General features: G+C 38.4%; 1 protein-coding gene across 2 annotated transcripts in view; it reads right to left on the bottom strand.

The window, feature by feature from the left end:
* The window catches only part of dync2h1 (dynein cytoplasmic 2 heavy chain 1), an 81,818-nt gene that overhangs the window by 26,206 nt on the left and 32,186 nt on the right, over positions 1-23,426 (bottom strand). Inside the window, exons 38-72 of one of the 2 annotated variants that reach the window (XM_088427414.1) lie at positions 23,054-23,277; positions 22,763-22,878; positions 21,198-21,397; positions 20,898-21,029; positions 20,626-20,758; positions 20,336-20,543; positions 20,101-20,230; positions 19,005-19,160; positions 18,584-18,843; positions 17,243-17,489; positions 16,657-16,808; positions 16,396-16,540; positions 15,926-16,028; positions 15,623-15,787; positions 15,279-15,403; positions 14,726-14,974; positions 14,511-14,619; positions 14,319-14,432; positions 13,073-13,215; positions 12,857-12,929; positions 11,844-12,004; positions 11,564-11,701; positions 10,735-10,848; positions 10,487-10,647; positions 9,359-9,482; positions 9,146-9,267; positions 7,692-7,778; positions 6,610-6,736; positions 4,325-4,466; positions 3,625-3,734; positions 3,315-3,335; positions 2,624-2,722; positions 2,064-2,187; positions 902-1,065; positions 674-793 (exon numbers count right to left, since the gene is read on the bottom strand). In XM_088427414.1, coding sequence (XP_088283540.1) covers positions 674-793; positions 902-1,065; positions 2,064-2,187; positions 2,624-2,722; positions 3,315-3,335; positions 3,625-3,734; positions 4,325-4,466; positions 6,610-6,736; positions 7,692-7,778; positions 9,146-9,267; positions 9,359-9,482; positions 10,487-10,647; positions 10,735-10,848; positions 11,564-11,701; positions 11,844-12,004; positions 12,857-12,929; positions 13,073-13,215; positions 14,319-14,432; positions 14,511-14,619; positions 14,726-14,974; positions 15,279-15,403; positions 15,623-15,787; positions 15,926-16,028; positions 16,396-16,540; positions 16,657-16,808; positions 17,243-17,489; positions 18,584-18,843; positions 19,005-19,160; positions 20,101-20,230; positions 20,336-20,543; positions 20,626-20,758; positions 20,898-21,029; positions 21,198-21,397; positions 22,763-22,878; positions 23,054-23,277 — 4,998 coding nt within the window. The remainder of the gene's footprint in view (positions 1-673; positions 794-901; positions 1,066-2,063; positions 2,188-2,623; positions 2,723-3,314; positions 3,336-3,624; positions 3,735-4,324; positions 4,467-6,609; positions 6,737-7,691; positions 7,779-9,145; positions 9,268-9,358; positions 9,483-10,486; positions 10,648-10,734; positions 10,849-11,563; positions 11,702-11,843; positions 12,005-12,856; positions 12,930-13,072; positions 13,216-14,318; positions 14,433-14,510; positions 14,620-14,725; positions 14,975-15,278; positions 15,404-15,622; positions 15,788-15,925; positions 16,029-16,395; positions 16,541-16,656; positions 16,809-17,242; positions 17,490-18,583; positions 18,844-19,004; positions 19,161-20,100; positions 20,231-20,335; positions 20,544-20,625; positions 20,759-20,897; positions 21,030-21,197; positions 21,398-22,762; positions 22,879-23,053; positions 23,278-23,426) is intronic. The other variant, XM_088427415.1, reaches the window with a different exon arrangement.

Raw genomic sequence — 23,426 nt, 5'->3', positions numbered from 1 at the left:
GAAAATATTGACGTGAGGCTAATTTTGACAACCACTTCTTCGATGACATGACTGATTGATGTTTTCAATGTGCATAATATTTGTGCATACATACAACATGTTCTTTGCGTATTAAATATGTAATGGTGAGTTTACATCATCAACTGGTTACTGTGTTAGATATTTAATGTCATTAGAATACTTGTAACAGTTGTTTGGCCAGTAAGGAGGTAGTTAAGACATACTTTATTTATATTTTTACTGTGTTCCTACCAGCAACCATTCAACATTTCTTCTGGCTTAGATTTTTTTTTCAAAAACTTTTTTTTCCTTTTTTTTTTTTTCCATTTGTAATTTCTTTTTCTTTGATGGTTGATCTTTTGTGCTGTAGTTGCGAATTTTGCAGTAATTTCCCTCAAGGGATGAATTAAGTATTGTAAGAAGAGAAGATTAACCTTCTCCAAAAATTAAAATACTGTATGTAGTTACCGGTAATTTAATTTCAAAACAATGCTCCACATTGTTTCAATTTTTGTAGCTACTATTTATGCAGCAAAGTAGTTAGAAATAATGGAAATGAGAGTCTTGTCAGATTTCCTGACTGTTTAATTACATAAAGGTGGAGGTGATGCTGAAGTAACAAAAGTTCTATGCAACATGGACAGTAAGCATTGTTTCTTTGTTAATAATGTACCTCTAGGAGTGACTCCTCTAGTTGTGCAAGCTGTATCTTCTTGTCTTCCTCTTGTTGAAGCAGTCTTGTTTTCTCCGTCTCCAATTCTGGTTTCTCATGTTGTATGGTCAAGGCTAGAAGCTACTCACAAACACATATTTGTATTATCATAAAATTGGTCAGCTTCGAAAGTGCTTAGTTTGGCAAAAATAAAGTAGGATTTTCCCGACTGGGGAAAAAAATTATCACCTGTCCTTGAAGCCCTGCCCTTGTGGTGGTAAAGTTGACCTCGGTAACCACAGAAACGGCATCAGGGGGGATGAAAGGAGCAGGATTACGTGTTGCCAGGAAGAGTCGGAAATCCTCATTGTAATCAATAACCTTTTCTCCAATCTGAACAACGTATCTTGGGCCTGTTTGAACGTGTACACGAATGTGTGTTGCCAGAAAGGAAAGAAAAAAAAAAAACAAGAGATCGAGTTTTTCTATTATATGCGCTTAAAAGTAACTTTCAAAACTGACCTTTTATTTTTCAACTACTGTCCTGTACTTTTTAATACAGCATGGCCTTTGTCTTTCCGCAGCCTTCTTTCAAGGTTACCATTGCTCTTATCCACTCATTTCAGAAAATGTGTTTGAAAGAGGCCCTTTTGAATTTTGGCTTCCTGTGATTTAACCGTGCGTCTGATTCACAAAATATCTCTCCTCGCTGCCCGTGACTTGCCAGGTAGGCTGAGTGAAGAGTCTCCACTTCGGGCGGGCGGATTGCATGTGCGCAACAAGTTAAAAGTTAAGCAAAGCAGAGCAGTGTCACCAACTTGGCAATTTGCTGCTAAATTTAGTGAGTTTTTAGACCCCTCTAGTAATTGATTTCAAAAACCTTTTGGACTGCTTTCTTTTTAGCTTTTAAAATTGTGAAACTCAGAGATGTGAGACTAAGAGATGCAGTAGAAATGCTTCCCTGCCTCCATGTTCACTCCATAATAGCGCATCCAGCAAGTGAATTGTGCTTACACAATGCATTAGCTGAGGGGTTTTACTTTTGCAAGAACAGGGAGAACTCCACACAAAAAATGAGAGTCAAGCTTTGAACCACAATCTCTGAATTGGAGGCAGTCATTGATAACCACATGGCTTAATGTGGCAATAGTCAATATTCCTAAACGTTCCATCACCTTTCTAAACATTTTTGCCTCGGAACACTGAATTAAGTGAAATAAATCCATGGGTTATATGAAATGTGGGTGCTTTAAAAATTCAGTTGAACATGGTAATGAGTCATATTATGTAGTATATAACAGTAATTAAAACAAATGTTGTGGATTTTTTTAAAGACAATTGTCATGCATCACAGAGAAATAATAAAGAGGAATCATGTTATATTACAGCCCTAAATTAAAAATCTAAGTACCTTGTGCAATGAGGTCCCTTCTCAACAATGGGTAGAGTACAGGTTCCACTCCATCCATTTCTTGAATGATGAGAGTTTTTCCAAATCTGACCGCCAGCTCTAGTGCTGTCATGAAGTTACTGTCCTTTATAGACATACACATGTGCAAGCGTTATGAATATCACAGAGCTGGCAAAAGCCTGTCAAACATCATAAGAATTACATTTCGGGTTATGCTGTTTCATACTTGTCCCGTCATGTAGGTGAAATTAATGCACATTAGGAAGTGGATGCTTACTGTAATGCAGTTATAAAAAAAGCTGTCTGTAATTGACAGGTCTGGCGGTTCATTGCTCTACTATATGCACTGTGATGTTGTTCAGTTATCACATCAATTTACAGATTCTGTGATACATGTATTGTTATTTATTACTTGTTTTATGTTAATTTAATGCATTTTTGAAAGTGACGGTCAAAACAATAAATAATACATTCTCTGCCGTTCACCTAAAATTGTGTGGGTACCGATGTATCAATTGTTGATAGTTAAATACATCAGCTGACCTTTAACCTTTACATACCTGTTGGTTGATAACCTCAAGACGGTTTTGTTTGAGATGTGTGCAGAGCCATTCTGTGGCTCGGGAGGAAGGATCAATGAGAAAAGGACACGCAACACTCTGAGAAAAAGAGAAAAAAAAAACACGTGGCGTCATTTCAAGATGTATTGCACTCTGTTATGGGTTAGTTAATTTCAGTAGGAAGTGAGGTGCATGCGCACATTCTGTAAATAAAAGCTAGTTTTGTCCCTATGGTGCAAAGCTTCCTGGCCATCTTTCCGCTACATATAACGGGGAAACATTTCCGTCCGTCGCTTTATGATTTTGATGTTTTCTCTGTCTTATGATTGCCACGACGTACATGAACGATTTATATGCACAGTATACAAGCTAAATCCATGTGGATAAGTACTCTTTGTGTTTACACAGTCAGCACATATGCGGTCATATTGACAGTGTACAGGCTGAATCCATGTGCATAAGTACTCTATTTGCTTACACGGTTATTTATTTATTTAATTTTTTACCTGGTAACACACACTTCATATGCTGTTATCTGCAGATATTCAATAAGTAAATATATAAAGTTCATAGGATTTTATATAATATTTTCCATATATGGATCACACGGTGCAATTATTGTGTGTGACTGTGTATGGTATAAGCACAAGCAACACAAATGCACTTGTTCTATGATGGAGCAACTCCTTACCCGTAATTTAAGCTCATTGATCTATAAGACAGAAATGGAGAAACAAAACACAAACACAGATGTAATATGTTCATATGAATGACAACATTCTCAGTGCAATTGTTTTGATATTTTGAATGATGATTCAAAAACTGAATGAAAAAGAAAGTTTGAAGATGAATGATCAAAAGACAGAAAGGAAACACAACATAATACCTTAAATCTGTAAAGTATTGTGATAGCTGTAGTATCTATTATGAGCACAAAACGTAATAATATGGCCAATAAATGAAATTATCAGCTAAGACAATAATAACAATTAGTTCCCAACCTGTAGTATGACAATAGCATTCTCCATTGAGAGGTCATCAGATGGTAGCCCTTGACTTTTCCAGATCAACTGTTCATTCTCCAATGACAGGAATGACCTAAAGTCAAACTCTATGCAAACAAGCATTAACATAGATAAATGATGTGATGTTTTGGGCCACCAAACACAGCTGAGTGTTACATATTAAAAAAAAAAAAACCAAAAAACAAACAAACCAAAAACATTTTACATACAAAGATTCCCAACCAGTAATGTGCATTTAGAGAACATCAAGTCTGTCACAGAAAATTATCCAGTTCAAAAATAGTATGTAAGATCTCCAAATATATATTTCTTTCATTCTTGTGAGTATCTGTTCTGCCAACTAAACAAACTCAGAATTTAGATGTGAAAGTTTGCAAACACTGATAGAGAAAATGTGGTCAAAAAAAACAAAAAAAAACAACCAAAACCTTATTGATTATTTAGTTCAGGGTTATCGGTACCCAGAGTTGTCCTCAAACTCTATGAGTCCATTTCCAATTCTTTGCTGTTCCAACATATCACTACTCAGCTCATAGTAAAGACGAATGTTGTTCTAAAATAATGGAACATAGTAAAGCTGTTCAAGAAAAAACAACTCTTTTTTCAGTCAGGTGTCCAAGTGTCTTTTGTCAATTTAGGGGTTCAAGTATTATTTTATTGTCAAAAGCACACATACTTTGCAGTCCAGACTGAGCCATCCATGTTTCTAGACAATGTTTACGACGATCTTCAGGAGCTGCAGACAAATATGTAATGAAGGCTCCAGCAAGCATCGCCCTCACTGGGAGTGTATCTAACTCATTCTTTATTTCCAACATCTGATGGAAAGAAAGAGAAGGAAAATGGAAGAACACAGAACATTTCAAGAAAATGGTTAAGGTAACTGAGGTCAAAGATAAAATTGGTCTTCTTATCAACACTCTATAATCATACTGTTTTAATTTCTCATGTTAATGTAATACTGTGGGCAAAGGTTGCCACCTGAAGTTATATTAGGCATCATCCATAGAGTAAAATCCCAAACGCACAAGTGGCTGTGCAACCTTTTGTAATACATCCTGCCCCATAAATAAAGCCAAGGTAAATTAAACACATTAAGAAAGTCACTAGTTGTTATGCAGTTTTAAAACTGTCAAGAGTTTATGTGAGTGTAGACCTATTAGTATGTAATTAATGTTGAAATATACTGTACAGCACATGTGAAAGTCCTGGCCTGTGGGCCGAAACTTTAATAAAAGATCTTTTTCAATTTAGACCTTTTTTTAAAATATTTTTAGTATGTTTTAAAACTCTTTTTGAGCAAAACCACTGATTCACATATTCTCAGTTTATTTCATAGTTGTTCCATTAACTGACTCCTTCAACACACATTTGCTTGACCAGTGGGAAAAACCAGCAGATAAGCCGCACTAGACTATAAACTGCAGGGCTCAAATCTTGATGAAAAAGTCGTGGCTTTTAGTCCGAAAAATACGGGAATTGGAAAGAAACGAAATCATGAAACGAAACACGGAGACAAAAACAAAAATATGGACATGAAACAAAGGCTACGGAAGGTGTAAGCATTAAAACGAGGTCTTAAAAGTTGGCACGCTCTGTTCAGAAAAGCCAAATCACAAAGTGAGGCAGAAGGGCACACAAAATCAGCCCGGCCATTGACACAGTGGGATTTTATCAAAAACTTAACGCTCAAAGTTTGTGACGCAGTTTGCCTGGACAAAAAGGAACTCTTTTTAAATGTGAGCATGAGTAGAAACACCATTGCTGAGCGTGTCCATCAATCTAAAAGAGAAGAGCTGTGGTAAAGGGAAAACATTTCGTCTGTCAGATATATTATATGAACAGTGTGAAAAATGTATCCCCTGAAGTTAACGTCCCCTTAGATATGAATACATGACTACATCCTTTTCAATTATGTTTCAAAATTTGATCCTACGAGCTATGCTGTTTGGAACTTTATGCTGTTGGTAGGGTCACCCATGGCAAATAGGTCTTAGGTGAGGGACTAGACTAAGCATTGCTTATTTCCCTTCCCTGAACACAGGTCACCAGGGCCCCACTCCGCAGCCAGGCCTGGAGGTGGGGCTCATTGGCAAGCGCCTGGTGGCCTGGCCTGCACCCATGTGGCCCTGCTGGACTCGGCCCCCCCTTCCTATGGGCTCACCACCTGTGGGAGGGGCCACAGGAGTCAGTTGCAGCAAGAGCTGGGCGATTGACGGCGGCCAAGAGCGGGGACCTTACTGGACCAATGCCAGGCTACAAAATCTAGGTCTTGGTACTTTCAGTGTCACCTCTCTGGTGGGGAAGGAGCCTGAACAGTTTCAACGTTACATAGTCGAAAACGGGAAAACTCACAAATTGGGCTTTGGTGCTCGACTTCTCTAGAGGGCTTAGACTCTTTTCCAATTTGGAATTGCCCCATGGTGAGAGGCGCAGATCAGAATTGGACATACATATTGCTCTCTGGCTCGGCACCTGTACATTTGAGTTCACCCGGTGGATGGGACAGTAGCCTCCCTCCGCCTTCAGGCCCTGAGTGTTGTTGCCTATGCACCAAACATCAATTCAAACGACCTTAACTTTTGGAGGGTGTGCTGTCTCACAGTGAGACATGCAATTTTGTTTTATTCTGCTCCAAAACAAGCAAACAAATGGAAGTAAAAAAAAAAAACTTGCATAGGTTTGAGTTTCAGGTTAACAGAAATGCATGTAGGAAGTAAAATGATTCTATGGAGCAAATGCGGAGGAATGTTGAAAGTGCGAGGGAGTGAATGTGTTTGTTTGTCAGGAGGTGATTGAGTGTTTTAATTAACACCCAGACAGATGCTGATGAAAGAAGCTTAACTGTCAAATAGGTGACCTAAGACATCAGAGCCTCATCCCTTTGTTAAAGCATTTAGTGCTTCAATTTGACTGTAAAATATCTGTAATAGCAATAGCAGTATCAATACATCACACGACCTGTGTATTCCACCGCTTATGTTCTCCGTCCAGTTGGGAAATCAGTTGCTGGGCAGCATTGATTGTGTCCTGAGCTTTTGTCACCTCAGCCTCCAACTTAGCTGCCTCTGCAGTGTGACACTGAAATCTGCCAGCGAGAAACACAATAAGTCGGTAAGGCAATAGATATAGAAATTAAATATACCAGTAATCAAATTGTGTCCAAATATTTTTTTAAATAAAAATAGAGGTAAAAAGTGATCACGTGTTTGCTTGTTTGCTACATATGCCACTCAGACAAATATGCACATTAATCAACATTTAATTCTTGATGATGAAGTGCTGACCACAAATGAAACTTATCTTTTGAAATATTTCTCTAAGCACATTGTAAGGATACTGGAATACAATAAAGCAAATTAAGTCATAAATATATGCAGTACTATATTATTGACCCTTAACCTTTTTGCAAGCCTCATGATCCCATACATTTTAAGAGAGGGAGGATAGATCTGCCCTTCAGGCAGCCATGATTGTTTATATCCTTGATGACAATAATGGGCAAGGGCAATAAATGGGTAGTAACCCCAAATTTGTTCAAGGATGGGAGGCTGATGGCTAGAATGGGTATCTTGTAATGTGACGACTGGAACCTTGAGGAACATGTTAAACAGCCAGTTGCTCCTGATGTCATCAAAGTCAATTTCCCAAAGGTGAGCGTGTAAGAAATTATGTGGCGTATTATAGCAACCGTGGTAGCTTGGTTACCTTTTGCAACTCACTTGCAATGTGGTGACATTTTTAATGCAGGCTGATTTAAAATGATTAAATCAAGGTTTATCACTTTGCACTGCAAGTATGATTGAGTCCTTGTGCAAAAGCTTGAACATTGACTTAGCAAAAACTGACTGGAGGATGCTGCAAGATTTTATGCATTCAGATTTATATATCTATGGCCTCACACACATTCACACACATGCAACATGTACAATTCAGCATGAACTTCCGACGCTGCTGGCAAATAACCCTAAATTCAACATTTATTAAAGGAATCAGAAACAACTAAGGTAGAATTTAGAACAAAAATTAAAGGAGGGTCCTACTTCTCTTTGAGTTCATTAACCTTGTCCCCAACAGAGTTGAGTAGGCTCTCAAGCTTATTTCTTCGACTTTCCGTTTTCCTCAGGTTTCTGGAAAAGCACAAAAAAATGGAACTTGAAATTTGAAAAAATATAATGAATGTATAGGTTGTTTAAAAACTAAGTATACGGTAAATTGTCTTTTAATTATAGTCATTTGTAACATCTCATTGTTACACTCCAAATCGCCCTTAGGTATGTTGTGAGTGTGAATGGTTGTTTGTCTCTGTGTGCTCTGCGTTTGGCTGGCCACCAGTTTAGGGTACACCTTGGCCTACTGCCCAAAAACAGCTGGGAAAGGCACCAGCAAGCCTGTGACCCTTGTGGGAATGAACAGGTAAGAAAATGGATGAATAGATGGACACCACTGTTCATCACTATTCACATTAATTCAGAGGTCATTCATCCCCATTAGATTAGTGCAGTATACGAAGGGCCAGGTTGAAAAAAATTCCAAGTAGTGTGATCTAAATTGTGTGCTCACCTTTACAAATTATAATGATGGTGGATATGTTGCATGTGATTAACGAAAGTCGTATTTCCCTCAACAATATCTGCTCTACTCTGCTGTACGCTATTCTACTCAGCTCTACACCAAATAGCATTGCTTCTCAACTGCCAATGCACAGGAGCCTCTCCTCACCTCACCTGTAACGTCATGTTAAGAGCCACTGTATTGAGCATGCACTTCACACAGAAACAAAAAGAATGGAGGGTGTGGAAGGATTATTGTAACTGGAGCTTGGTTTGTGGCTGTTTTGGAATATTGCATACAGTACAACAAGAAGACAATATGCACTTAAAGTCCATCAAAGGAAGGTTGGGGAAACAAAAGCTTTTATACTTGTTTTCCTGTCTTTTTCTTTCTTCATTAATGGTTACTGTATTCCCTGAGTGGTTTGTGCTGCCACGCATTCAAACCTGTCTCTGAATAGTCAATGGTATTTACGTCACGCTTTAGACCGAGCTACATTTTTTGGAACCACAAAGCAGGTATCAGAAAATCTGAGCAGAGCTGGGTATTTTCTCGGAGGAAACAGGGCTTTTGTTGAGTAGCAGAGAGCAGAGTAGAGTAAATAATGTCAGTGGAAATGGGGCTTTAGGGAACAGTGACACTTTCCACATCTGCGTATCTGCAAGGTGCCTGTTGGTTCATATGACGTCGAAATAAATGCATCAAGTGCATCAATTTACCATTTTTGACTTATGAAAACCTGATTACATCTGCTCATACATCTGTTTACTTGTGCAATCAAGTTTTCACCCAGTTTACCAAATGCAACCTGAAGTAAATCAAACTAAACGTGAAATAATTACTTCGGATGGAAAAAACTGCTATTTCTACAGTATATCCTTAACGGGTGTTATTCTGGGTAGTATGTGCCTACGTGTGTGTGTGTCTGTGTAAGTGTGCTCACTCCATGAGTCCAGCCTGCTCTCGCTCAAGTGGCTCTATCCTCTGCAGGACATGGGAATACTGAACATTGGCTTTGACCCAGGCAGCCAGAGGGGCAGCTGCTGCACTTGCACGTTTTGCATTCTGTCCAAAGCAACACCATCAAAAGTCACAAACAGCATGATCAGTTAGTCAGTCATGAATGTATATGTGTAATAAGAAGGAGACAACTGACCTTGGGATCGAAGGAAGCCTTATTTCTGTGAAGAAGCTCTTCCACACTCTGGCGAATCTCCGGAGTGATATTCCTTACCTCAAATGTAACTATGTCCTCCCTCACACCACGCTTAGCTAGAAAGCTAAGCATTATGGTAGGGAGAAAAAAAAAAAAAAGATGGAGAAAATATCGGCTGCATCTTTGCACTGAAGAAAATCAGTATGCTTGCAATTTTTAAAGGCTCATCTCATGCCTCTATTTTTGCAAAACCTCCATTATTTGTTGTGACTTGAGAAAACATACAAACTTGTTGACGATAGCCTTCAGGTGGAAAGTAAATGATCAGCAATGCAAAATTCATTTAAGGTGCATAGAGCTATTGCCACAAATGGTACAGTGAAAAGAATGTCGTCACAGTATGTGAAAATATGTAAAATCTATAAAAAATAAAGGTATATGGTATTTATTGTGTGTTAATTTTTTAATTAATGTAAAACATTTTAAACTAATTTAAAAAAAAATCTTTGAAACTTACACTAGAAGTACGTGGAACTTCTTAGCTTTGAAAACAAAATATGAAATCGAGACAACATTTTGTCTTTTATTTCCTGGTGTTACAATTACATCAGATACACAGTTTATATGATAACACTATTTAACAACTCTAGAGATGTGCATTTCTCCAAAAGAGATTATTCAATATTTGGGGTGCAAAATTATTCATGGACGTTTCTCAGTGGGATCAAGATTCGATTCAATATGATACAGCTCAGTTTGAGAAACCTCTTGACTCTTTGTTGCAATTTTCCAGACAGGAAAATTACCACCTTTGTTCGAATGTTCCCAGTAAGCAGTTGTGTGTGTTTGTTATTCTATCATAAAGTACATTCATAATTTATCTCGAACGTCAATTTTTATTTTGCATTTATTTATTTTTGTTATTATTACAAGTACTACTCTTTGGAGCAGTTGCATAGTAGCGAGCATGTTCACCCCTTGAGCCAGAGGCAGCTATTTTATTATTTAAGAAGTGTACTATCTTCATTACTTTAATGAGTCCCACACGTTGAAACAGACATTTCATTTGTATTGTCTCCTCTGTGTGTATCCTTAAAGTTGTTCCTCAATACCTCTACTTTAGCTCACCTCTTCATGCTGACCCAGGAGGTGTCGAAGGTGCCCATCAATCTCAGGACACCCTCTAGGATGTCCCTGATGACATCAGGTGGCATGCGGAGAGAACGAATCTCAGACAGAGCTTCAGGCTTGATGTTTCCCACTGCTTGCTTCGCCTCATCCACCAAAGGCTTCAGAAAAGAAATAAAGTAAATGTATGTTAATTTGCTCAAGCCATGCTCAAGGGGAGCTATTGAGGAATCAACCAGACAACCTACCTTTACTTCCTTCAGTTCATCATCAATTTTACCTTTCCGCTCTTCTATCTTGGACACCTCTTGAGCCATTTTTGCTTGGAGCTTTTCCATCTCTGCTTTCTGGTCACTGGCATTCTGGAAGGCCAAAAAATACAAACTAGAGCTATTTTTTTAATAGATTCAAAAAAACCTGAACATGTTGATTATGATAGCCTCACGCTGCAATATAAATCAATTATTTGGCAATACTTATGTGATTCTATTGTTATAAAACGAATGTAATTCTGTCAATGCAATTGCACGTCACGATTGTCCAAAAATAAACTTTTCATTGATTATATTGTCATCCAACCTAACAGCCCATTTTTTTCTGTTTTTCTTCTAAAAATATACATTGATTGTCCGAACATTAGGCTGTGTTTCATTCATTCTTCAATCTTGGCCAAGTCTTCAAAAAAAAAAAAAAAAACATAATAAAAAATTGTGCTGATGAATTCCCTTTACCATCTATTGTTTTCTACAACCAACAAGAGGGATCAAACTACTGCTAATGCTTCTTCTTTTCTTCCTTTATCAATCACAACCAGTAAAGAAAAAAAAACTGAATATCTTTAGAGAGAGAGAACAATGGAAGGAATGAAATAGATAAGTGATTTTTTTTTTCCCTTAATTATGGTCTTCACTACTGGAAATAGGGAACACCGCTGGCAAATGCAAGTTATAGGCTGAGAAGATGAGATACAAGTTTTAGAGGACAATGAAGGACATGTTTCTCCAAGACCATCATCCTCCCTGCCATTCAGTGGGCAATTTGCGAACAACAAATAAAAAGTCCATTCAAATGATATACCTGCATGGATGTAGTGATTTCCTGCAGGGCAGAATCGGCCTCTTGCTGTTTAGTCTTCAGCAGCACACTCTGCTCTGCAGCCCGCCTCTTCAACTCATCAACCAGTGCCTTGGCTTCATTGAGCTTAGACACACCAGCCTGCAAATGTGATGGTCATTTGTGCTTTTTACATTTACAACTATTCTGCTATTACTTGTTGCAGGAGAAAACAAGTAACTCTCAGGTAAAGTATCTGTGATTGTAATGCTAAATGACCTTATAGCTACATTATATTCATTACCTGCAAATGCTGTTGTCTTGTTGTGAGCTGCATCTGCTTCTTGCTATAGATTGCATTGTAAAGGTGCAGAAAGGCCATATACTGGCTGGGTGTTGCACCATGTTCTCGACAAGACTCATGAACTATCAGGAACAGACGGCTCACATCATCCTGTCTAGATTCTGACCACACATCATATCACATTATAACAATACAGGAAAAAACATCACTACAACAATGATTTAGGCATCAATGAAATAGTAAACAGTAAGGAAACTACTATTACTACTAAAACTGATGCTACTACTACTACTACTACTACGACTACTACTACTGCGGCGCGTGTATACGCAGCGGCCACTCGCTGTCCCGACAATGCGTTGTCTTGTGTACATGTAAAACGCAGAGGATAGTGAGAAACGCTATTTCGATTCCTTTGTATGTTAAGCACATGTGAAGAAATTGACAATAAACTTGACTTTGTCTTTGACTTTGACTACTACTACTATTAATAATGATAATAATCCACTTTTTATAGCTGCTTCTCCTCAATAGGGTCGTTGTCTCGCTGGTACCTATCCTAGCTGTCTTCCAGCAGTAGGCAAGGAGACAAAACGGTTGCCAGCCAGTTGCAGGGCACATTGGGATGAACAACCATTCATACACCTAATCACACCTAAGGACAATTTAGAACGTCCAATACACCTACTATGCATGCTTTTGGAGTGAAGCCGGAGAGCCCGGAGAAAACTCATGCGGGCACAGGTTAATTTGATACCTACAGTATTATTTGACAAGTTTCATATCTGTCTTCTGAATATTCACTGAACTGCGAATGTAATTGACTGCCATGAAGTCACGGGAAATAAAAAATGGCATGCAACAAATTCAGAAGCAAATACAAATACAGCAACGCATGAAAATATAGACATAGAAGAAAATAACAGTCTATGTCATTGATTCTTCTAATGCGTCATAACTTCTTGGTATGTAAAATATAACCAAAAGAAAAATAAATCTCAAAAAGTTCATACCTGTCCTTGACTTCTTTTCACTTTCATTCTTCTCACCTTCATTGTTTGCCTTTGTAAGTAACAGCTCGGGAATCTGACCAAACACATTTTTATGTGAACTTGTGCATATTGATATTATGATTGTTGGTTTTAAGCAAATGAATGATATGCAGGTTTGTTAAATTGATGTTTATAATGTTTGTAAAACTTGTTTATTAAAATTGTTAAAACCCTGACCTTCTTCATGCTGCTTTCAGACCATCCTTCCATCCATTGGACAGAACACCTACGGTAAAAAGCCGGATTGCTTTCGCAGCTGATGGTGAAATTGGGGTTTGAACAGTCCATGATTAGAACAATGTGAAGATTTTGCTGGATTCCTGAGAGAAATTTGAGACAGAACGTTTAACAGAAGAGTGTAGTATTAACCATAAAATACTTACATAATAACACACACACACACACACACACACACACACACACACACACACACACACACACACACACACACACACACACACATATATATATATATATATATATATATATATATATATATATATATATATATATATATATATATATATATATATATTGTGGCGGACACTAGGACCATGTCTCTCACCCAGTAGGCATGTCGCTATGATCCTTTGATGCTTTGAACCTGTTGGCTTTGTCTTTGCTGTTTTGGACTTTGTTGTATCAGTTTTGTGATGGCATGCGAAGAGTAAAGATCTCCACTAGCACAGCAACGTGTGGTTTCTTCGCCTCGCCACATGTGGCGACACATTGGGGTCACCAATGTGGCAAGATGAAGAAACGCACGATGCTGTTCTAGTATACGTCTTTACTCTTCACTTGTCAACACAAAACTGAACAAACATGGTACACATCATCAAAGACATAAAACACAAAGTTCAAAGATTCACAATCTCTTTCAACTTGCCTACTGGGTGTGCGGCCAGGTCCTAATGCCCGCCACACAGCTCCCCCCCCCGAACACCCAGTTAGGCACTTAGAACGAAAACTTCACTGGGGGTTTCACCAGCCTGCCGCCCCGAGTACGCAGTACCTTCCTGTGCGGAGCGGTTGAAACCTGGGGGCCAGGCTTAGGAGCAGGACACGCTGGGCTAACGTCGAAAGGATATATATATATATACTGTATATACATATATATATATATATATATATATATATAATTTACCTGAATAATAAGCTGTCAGGAAGCTTTTTAGTGATATGAATTTAACAATAACTATAGACTAAATTAAACGGCCACAGATACAAACTCAGTGACCCTGCAGTATGTATCATTGTAAATAGCTAAATATAAGAAAAGTAGCCAGAGACGGGTGAAGACATTGACAGAACGAAACAGCTGGATAGTCTGAAGAAAAGGAATATATCTACACCGTAGAGAGGAAAGATTAGATATACCACACAGAGAGTCTGAAAGAATAACAGATAAATGCAGCATACTAACTGAAGGAGAAGTAGTTGTAAAGGGGTCCAGTAAATCCATCTTGGGAAGCTGCATCTTTGAGGGATGAGAGAAGAGGCTCCAGCTCTTCTGGGGTGTAAAGTCCTGGAACTTCACCTTGAAACAGTAAAATTAAATTTTAAATTGAGTAAATTTGAGATAGATAATGCAATATAAATTAAAAGACTCACTCACCAGATGAAAGCAGGCTGTTGACCATCTCCAGGAAAGCAGAATGGACAAACTGATAGTCCTCCAGAAGTAAAACAACCTGCTGCCCTTCCAGTCCAGCTAACTGCATTACCTGAACAGATAGCACATTCCACGTGTGAAGCTCATACACACAGTTTACAGAACATACTACATTAATGGACTGGAATGATAAACTCATGAATGCAACCAATACATACTGTCTTGAGATCATTCTTAAAATGCTTCAGGGTATAACCACGAGAGATCTTTGGTGTAAACAGGGTGTATCCATGCATATGTGAAACCAAGAATGTGGCTGTGTGTCGCCCAACCCCACTGCGACCCGCCAGGAGCAGAGAGCCACCGGGCCGGCTCAGCACGCGATCTAGCCTGGACACAAAGTCGCACACTTCCCAGAAAAGGAGGAGGTCCAACTCTCTGTTATCACGACTGTACAGCACTAGGCCCTGGAGAGAAAACAAACAAGTGGAAAGGTGCACGGACACTATGAATTTTGAACACTTACACTGACAAAAACAACAAAACTTAGATGAAGAAATGAAAAACTACAGTATTCAGTTAAATTTAACTCTAATATACCTGTCTCTCAAAATGTTACAGATTCAGTCATATTAAGAGGATGTTTTAAAAAGAAAAAAAAAAGTATGAATTTAAAGTTAAGTTCAATTCACTCACAACAATGAGCTATTGTAAAGGTTTGGTAGTTTCAATTGAAATTAAAGCAAATACTTGTAACATATTATTGTGTACCTTCTGAATGACTTGCTTGAGGTCAGAAGAATGCAGACACCCCAGTTGTTTACCATGAGGAGGCAGCGACTGGCCTGGCGTCGATACAACCCCCTCAGAGACTCCCCACGTTACATAGAAACAATCTGTACATGGGGAGAAAAAAATTATCTCGCTAGTCAAATGTGTGCACATCCATTGACAGGATGAGTATTTTTCTGAAAATGACATGAACGCATGTGTAGAAATATATGAGCATCAGAATGAATGTAATTTCATGAGATCTTCCCCATCCAAGCCAAACATTGTTTGGTTTGTGTAGGTAAGGAATGGTGAAGGCCACATGACAGAAAGAGATCTCCTACCAGCCATATTTTCAAGCACATCAGAGCTCCAGTCACCGCGGATGATGGAGGAGAGGATATTATCAAAGGTATTGAGATCTTTGGAAGAAACTAGCCGGTCTCTGAAAAGCCTTCTTGCCTCGTGTGCTACCACAACTAGCACACTGTCAGTCACATCTGATTGAGCTTAAAAACAAAATATAAATAATCAATAACCTACAGTACTTAACTTAATTTCATTAAACTGCAAAAAGTATATCACTAAATGAGAATTAATACATGCAAAAAGAGGCACAAAAAAACCTTTCCCATGTATTATGTTACCTGCAGTGAGGTCATATCGTAACAAGCTGAGGACCCATTCTGTAAGGATACATGGAGTAAAGAGGTAGTGGCTATGGTCGTCTACTGTAAACTTGGCTTTCACCTGTTAGGAATCAAACAGAGTTGGATTATATGACATTAACATATAGTGCAAAAAGAAGCATATAATAATTGGTAAACACTACATTTCTGGTTCAGAACAATTATTAAATGCAAAAAGACAGTTAATACAAGTCTTTAACTGATTTTGACAAACAACTCTGATCATTTGTGTGGACAATTTTGAACAATCACTGCAAAAGAATTAGGCTAAAGAATATTAGGCGGTGATACTATTAAATCGTTTTTTTCCTATTATTGAAAACATGTAATTCAGTTTATACTCATTAGAAATCATGCTTTCAGTAATCCAGGAAATAGTTTGGACACAAATACAGATGTTAACATAAATGTCCAGTCCAATTCAGTACCTGTTCATAGAGCTGCACGAGTGAACCAGCCAGCTGGTGTGTTTTCCCAGTGCTGGCCCAGGATGCTTGGCTACCCAGGCTGTGTTGGAGAATTGGCTGCAGGTAGGACGCGTAAATAGTCTGCAGCTGCTCCCGATCTGGATAGCTGAGGCGCCAAAGCAGATGGAGACAGAACATCAAGAAACAGTGATAACACAATTGATAGTGATGATGTTGATGGTGAGAATATAAGAAAGAAGCTGAAATTTCCACTGCACTTACTCTATGGTGCAGATGCGAACTATTGATGAAAAGCGTGATGTTAGCAAATGGCTTCCTACTGCACTGCCTGTCGACATTGAGGCTACCACCTGAATGTTCTCCAGGCTCACCCACTCCAGATTTTCATCATAGAACCCTTTATACGTCAACACCTGGAGAGGAAAGTGTGGGATAAACAGAATTAGGACTCTAATATGAAGGAAATTATGGTTACTGATATTGCATTGCACACATCAATTGCTGCCAAGTTCATATTCGAACATACGTAGGGTGTAAATTAAAGATGCTGTTAAATAATTTGTCCAAGAATGTTTGTTTCTTAGGGATTTGTAACTCCATTCACAGGGAATTACTATTATTTCGTTGAGCCATCCAACTATGGTTGTGTAATAAGAACGTCTACCATCTAAATGAGTTACCACCCTTTCAACCATCTCATTTAAAAAGACATGACAAAGACACGACAAAGACACGTAATGCCTTATGTAACTGTGATATTGAGAGATTACTGATTTGAAGAGGGTACTTTGAGAATACTTTAATGCTTGCTATTCAGTTGTACAATTTCTTTAGAGAAAATTTCTACCTGTTGCAAGAAGGCTGTGAGGTTGCTTGTCCCCCATTTGTCAGGTTTGGGTAAGTTGATGTCTTTTAGGTAAAGAATCAAGTTCTCACAGTCCTTAGGTCTGAAGACTCGACCTGTGTTGGAGCTGAGCAAAAGGCATGTTTGACTGAGCTTTTGGAGGACGTGGCGAGATGACGTTTGGGCGCTACAATGGACCACCGCCACTTGGGTGGAGCGTAGTCGGGAGAAGGCAAAGCGCAGGAGCATTCTAGATGTTAAGAAAAAAAATTAGACATTTTCATTCAGTGTCTCATTATCCTACACAGTAAAGCAACATGGTTTTGCAAATATTGTGGCTGGTATAGGACAAGATGGGGGGACAATACATTTGTGGCATTAATGAAATCATCTGAACAACTGAAAGGTGAGACTTAAGTGAAATGACAATCTGAAGGGAGCTCAATCTTTTCATTGCCTCATGGGAGGGGAGCAAAAAATAACTTTTGAGGCGGCTTCTAAAAGTACCTTTGAACCAAATAACCGTAATAAAAAAAATAGAGTTGACTACAACCTTGTTTGTATTTGTGTAAATTGGCCAAATAATCTTCTAATCTCTCTGGCAAAAACAAGAAAATCTGGGCTTGGACGGTACTATGGATACACGTGGGTTTGTCTTAAAAATTGAGTAAAATAAAGCCAAGAACGCTATTATGTGGGGATAGTAAGTATGTAAAAAATTCTGCTCTCTGCTGAATTATTTAAAATTAATTTATATAATGAGATGAATAAATGACTGGGATATAAATTTAATCAATGCTGGTTATTTTTTAGATCTTCTTTTACTCTATTTAGTTGAAAGAAAAATACTAAAAATAAACACTCAGTATTAGACATCTAGACTACTGTATATACAGTAAATACACCTTTGGGATTGAATGAGATAACTGTAGTTATATCTGCATATGACTTGACATGTCACAACAGCCTGTACACTCTAAGGTGATAAGACAAGAGATATACAAAGATGTGCATTTACAAAGAAGCTGATAAAACACATACTATAGCTTGGTTGACGCTACAAATAGATGTTCTAATTACTGTAGAAAGGCATTTATTGAACACATTTTATTCAGGGTACTCTATTGATGTAGCTATATGAGCAAGGAACATACGAGAAACACCTTGCAGTGCACACTGACGCAAAGTAGTGAAAATGCATCTTAGACCATTTAAAACCCAGCATCATTTGAAAGTGGAATTTCTATAAAGTTCTATTTTTTTCTTATCCTAAAATACTGAGCAAGTTCATCAAAACCAAGAATATACTTATTAGATGTATTTTCTATGTAAATGTGTAGTTACCCTTTCCCACAGCCCTCTGGTCCCACTACCATGAATGGTTGCCGGTGTTGAGTAGTGAGCCAGGGGAAGAAACAGTGAAGTCCCCTCTGCATATCTGGAGTCTCGATAACAGGCAGTGAATTTGAATGAGAGAGCTGCTCCAGCTTGAGACCATCAGGCCGCTGTAATGTATAAGCTGCAAGACGGCCGCTGTCAGGGTCATAATATGTATCAAGCGGCTTTCTTGTGTTTGGTGGGGTTTCACTGGCCCAGCTAAGCAACTACAAAAAAAGACAAATGTGGCAAGTGAAATCTTCGTGCATACTAAATGCTATGCTCACAGGAAACAATGACAAACCTTTTGAAATACATTGTAAATGCAAACACTATCCCAAAAGACCACTCTACGGTGTGCTCTAACAAAAATGATGGAAGTGCTCACCTCTTTGGCAAACTCTTGTCTTGTTTTAAGGTGGAGGTTTCCTCCGAAGCCTCTGAGAAGACCAACAATGAACTGTCCGCGCAAAGTCACAGCACTGAGGTGTGACAGACCGTTCAGAACCGTGCCCACCAGACTGGTCTCCACCACAAAGTCATTCTCAGGGAAGAAAAAGAAAAAAGAAAAGTTTCTTTATTTCCAACTAGTATTGGTCAATGTCAAATTAAAATGCTTCAAGTACAATTCCCCAATTGATTCCAGCACCTTACAGCTAATGGTATGGTATAAAATCATCTAGATACACATACTCAAAAGTCAAAATAAGCACTTTCATTATGACCATAATAAAAAAAACTAAATTTTATTATACAGTTAATCCAATTAGTGCTTTGAAATGTTATATAAAAGGTGTGTCCATGTATTTTAATCAAGTCCACCTAACAAGTGAACTCTTCTCAATTCATAACCTAACCCTAACTCTATACTTTAAAAGTTGCAAAAATGAATCAATCATTTACAGCATGCCTTCATCTCAAATTATTTTCAAGCTGCAACCTTTTGAAAAAGTGAAATCAAAACTGTATATTTAAACACACACACACACACACACACACACACACACGCACACTCACACACACACACACACACACATTTGAGGGCAATGAGAGGTAATTTGTTCAAGTATGTGAAAAATCTTAAAGGTCACCAATAAAAATACATCACACACTGTGATGTTGCATTAATGTTGGTCACTTAATTGCATGGTTAGGCACCAAAAGCGGTATCATGACAGTCAGTTATAAAATTTGCATAAACACCAAGATCTGGGCTGACAATGATTAGGTACATTTGATAATTGTCTTTTTTTTTTTAAACAGAAGCGGAGTTAGAATATGTCTAGTAATGCTGGTGTCATTTATGTAAAGATATGCAACTGTAGTGAACGGTGAAATGGAAAATAGTGCACTCATATTTTGTTTGTCAGTAATGCTAATGTACTCAGAGGTGTTTTGAATCAGAAAGACCATGGAAGTCTTAGGATTGTCCCCATGTCCCCAGTGAAATGTCAGGTAAACATTTACTATAGAGCAAAAGTTACCTGTTTGAGAACCCAGTCAAGCGCTTGTTGGAAGAAATCTCCTAGCCAGTTTTCTAAATTAGAGTGACACTGTTCAGGTTGATTCCACAACCATGATTTCACCAAGGCGCCAACATCAATATCTTCATCACTGAAGAATTAAAGGTGATGTTCAAACAGGGAACATTTTGAAATGAAATGCAAATAAACATACATTGCAAAAAAGTAAAAAAAAATAATGAAAAAAAAAAAAAACCTGAGAAAGATCATGCCCATGCGAGATATCGTAGCTGGGGAGGCACAGCTCAGGTCGTGAGTCTCAAACAGGAAGTTGACATTGGGTCCAAACTGAATACGTTCTCCACTTGGCATTGTTAAAAGGCGATTATCATCAAGGACAGAATTCAGACTCTCAATCCACTCTGGATCAATGTCACCATCGCACACAATCCAGGAGCTTACATCTAGCGAAAAAAACAGAACAGTCAAGTGTGGAAATTCATCAAGTAATAACGAAAACACTGCAAAAGCACCCAATCATCTTACCCTGGGATTCTTTCACCACATTTCTAGCGCTGTGTGTCAGGACACCATCAGCCCACTCCCTAGTGTCCATGTCAATATGTCCCAGAAGTTGTTGTTTGGGCATTGCCTTAGGGTTCACAGTATACAGCTTTACCTAAACCACAAGAAAATAAAATATAGAAACTGAAATGTGTCCATTTTGTATAAGGAACAAGAGAAGTAAAAAATGATCCGCAACTAACTGGAACTAGCTGGTTTTAAGTAAAGGTGGGAGATGAATATTAATCACTCACCACTTTTCCCGTTTTATTAAGAGCAGCGCGAAGCATCCTCCACAGAGTAGACTTGCCGGCGCCGCTTGGCCCTACGACCACGACACCCATGCGCTGTCTCAGCTGCTCATTCAGCTCCAATGACTTTTTGAGCTTTTCACACAAGCACACACACAGAATTGTATCAAAGTAAAACTATGCTGCATGCTTGATTCATTCACAGTTTCACATAGTGTATGTATTAAACCTGTCAAATTTTTTTATCCGGTGAATGAGGTCACATGAGAATGTGAGATATGTGTGAGTTTGTAGCAGTTATACCTGAGTAGGTATGGCCGCTAGTCGATTCTCTTTGTAAACCTGTTCCAGGGCCTCAGTGAGTATCAGGTCCTCAACATCAGTGAAACTAACCCCAGAGAAGACATCCCTGACCAAGGCATCAAACCGTGAGCTATCAGCAAAGGTCAATTTGGACATGGTGTTAAGTCGCAATGCCTGCACCACCAGATTAATCTCTTGAACTGCAAATAAACAATAGAAGGGAAATAAAAACATTGATATTTGAATTAAAGTAAAAGAAAAAATGAAAACTGAACTTGAAAAAAATCATGGATACGTAGAAAAAAACTCACCATGTCCTTTAGAAATGTCACTTGTTGTTTAACAGTGTAACATGGGTTTTAAGAGCTTGCTAGGATTGAAGTTGCATGCAATCCCTGCCTTCTTGTATTTTATTCAGAGCAGAGTAGAATACTTGACTGAACTACACATTGAGTCAAACATCAGAGAAGCTTGGGACACTGCCACGCAGAGGAGGGTGCATGTGTGTGTGTGCATGTGTGAAAATGAATGGGTTGAGAAGATAAAGGGTGGGTTGACCACAAGGAATTGGGATTTAAGAGGGTGAAAGAGAAAACGAAGAAGCGAGAACAGAAGTAGCGCAAAGAAAAAGTTAGGAGCAGTACACAGTCGAAGAGACGAATTACAGCCTGAAGTTGCCAAAAATTTGCATAGCTTTGAATGTGCTTCGTACACTGTGCTCCAGCAATGACACTAGCAGTGTTTGTTTACTGTGATAGTTCAAATGCAGAAGACAAATTTCATTTACGCCTGTGCACATGACAAAGAAACAAGACTCATCATCTTTATTTTCAGCAATATATTGGCTAAAACCTTGTCAGACGGTTATATTTTTTTTCTTCAAAATCGAAACTATTGATTGTCTACGTGTGGATGTTATTTATTTTTTTTAAATAGTGACCTACCTAAAATGTTGAAAATGGCTTGCTGTTTTTCATAATGACACATTAATGGTTAAAAAAACATACTGTTTTTTGGGTCTCCTGAAAGGGGCTTGGAGGAACTGTTCAAGGTTTTGGTCCGACACCGGTGAACACAAGGTTTATATTTATGCTTAGTGTATATGATTAATGTTCAAATCTTTCCCCGTTGATGTAATTTTGCAGAAAGACCTAAACCTAAATGTAGTACAGAACACACACACAAATTAAACCCATAAACATAAGAAAAGCAATACAAATATGTTGCAATTTCCTCATTGTTGCTGTGTTTATGACAGCATTTGTTCAATGTTTGTTTTGTGTGTTTTGTATCAGGGATGTTGTTGGACGGCTACGTGGTCGATTCATTGCTCTATTTTATTGCTGAACTGTTTGAACAGCAAGGGGTCCTAAAGGGGGACGCGTGTTGGTCTTTTGCGGCAGTATACACGGGCAGATTTGCAGCAGTTACAATGGTATGAGCCTACTTTAGTCGGTGCAATGGAAATCCAACAAACGATGTTAGATGAGTGTTGAGTGTTGCCCATAAAAGTACAGACATTTTGAAATGTTTCAAATAGTCAAAGTAGTCATAGCAGGTCTCACTCTTGTCCTTGTCATGACTCTTCCTCTGTTGCTGAAGCAAACTACCACAGGCCTTCAGCACTGTCTTCAAAGCTCGCAAACCCCAGTCGTAGTGTTGTTGCGGGGTCAACAGCTCCCTACGCAAAAAAAGAAAAGAAGCTTGCTTAACCACTCTCAATTGACTGCAGGGCTAGTCCAAGAATGAACATATTTTTTTCAAAGAATCAATAAACTGCATTAGAATTGTCATTGCAGTTACAGGGCTTTTAAAACACAACCTACACCCACGACAGGAAATAATACAAGTCATACCTGGCCAAATTAAAGATTGCAACCAGTTTGCAACCCAGTATTTCACCATTTTTGAAGCCCTCAGAGTACAAAATGACTTCAGCAATAAGCTCATTGTCAGGCCGGCTCATTGCCACCGGTCTGAACAGCTGTTTTAGGTTGTCTGGAAGTTTCTGTCGGCCTCCGTAACCTTTTCCTGCTGGGTTCAGTGTGATGAACACTCCGGAGTTCGGGTCTAATTCAACCTTGGACGGGCGGAAAAAAAAAACAAAACATACATATATATATATATATATATATATATATATATATATATATATATATATATATATATGAAGAATAATCCATATTTGTGAAAGTACAATACATGTCTAAAGAGAAAGTGAACAATAAA

Source organism: Hippichthys cyanospilos, chromosome 11 (genome assembly GCF_059441005.1).
Source record: "Hippichthys cyanospilos isolate Australia breed blue-spotted pipefish chromosome 11, RoL_Hcya_1.0, whole genome shotgun sequence".
NCBI classification, from domain to species: domain Eukaryota; kingdom Metazoa; phylum Chordata; class Actinopteri; order Syngnathiformes; family Syngnathidae; genus Hippichthys; species Hippichthys cyanospilos.
This window is presented reverse-complemented; position numbering and strand designations above follow the sequence as displayed.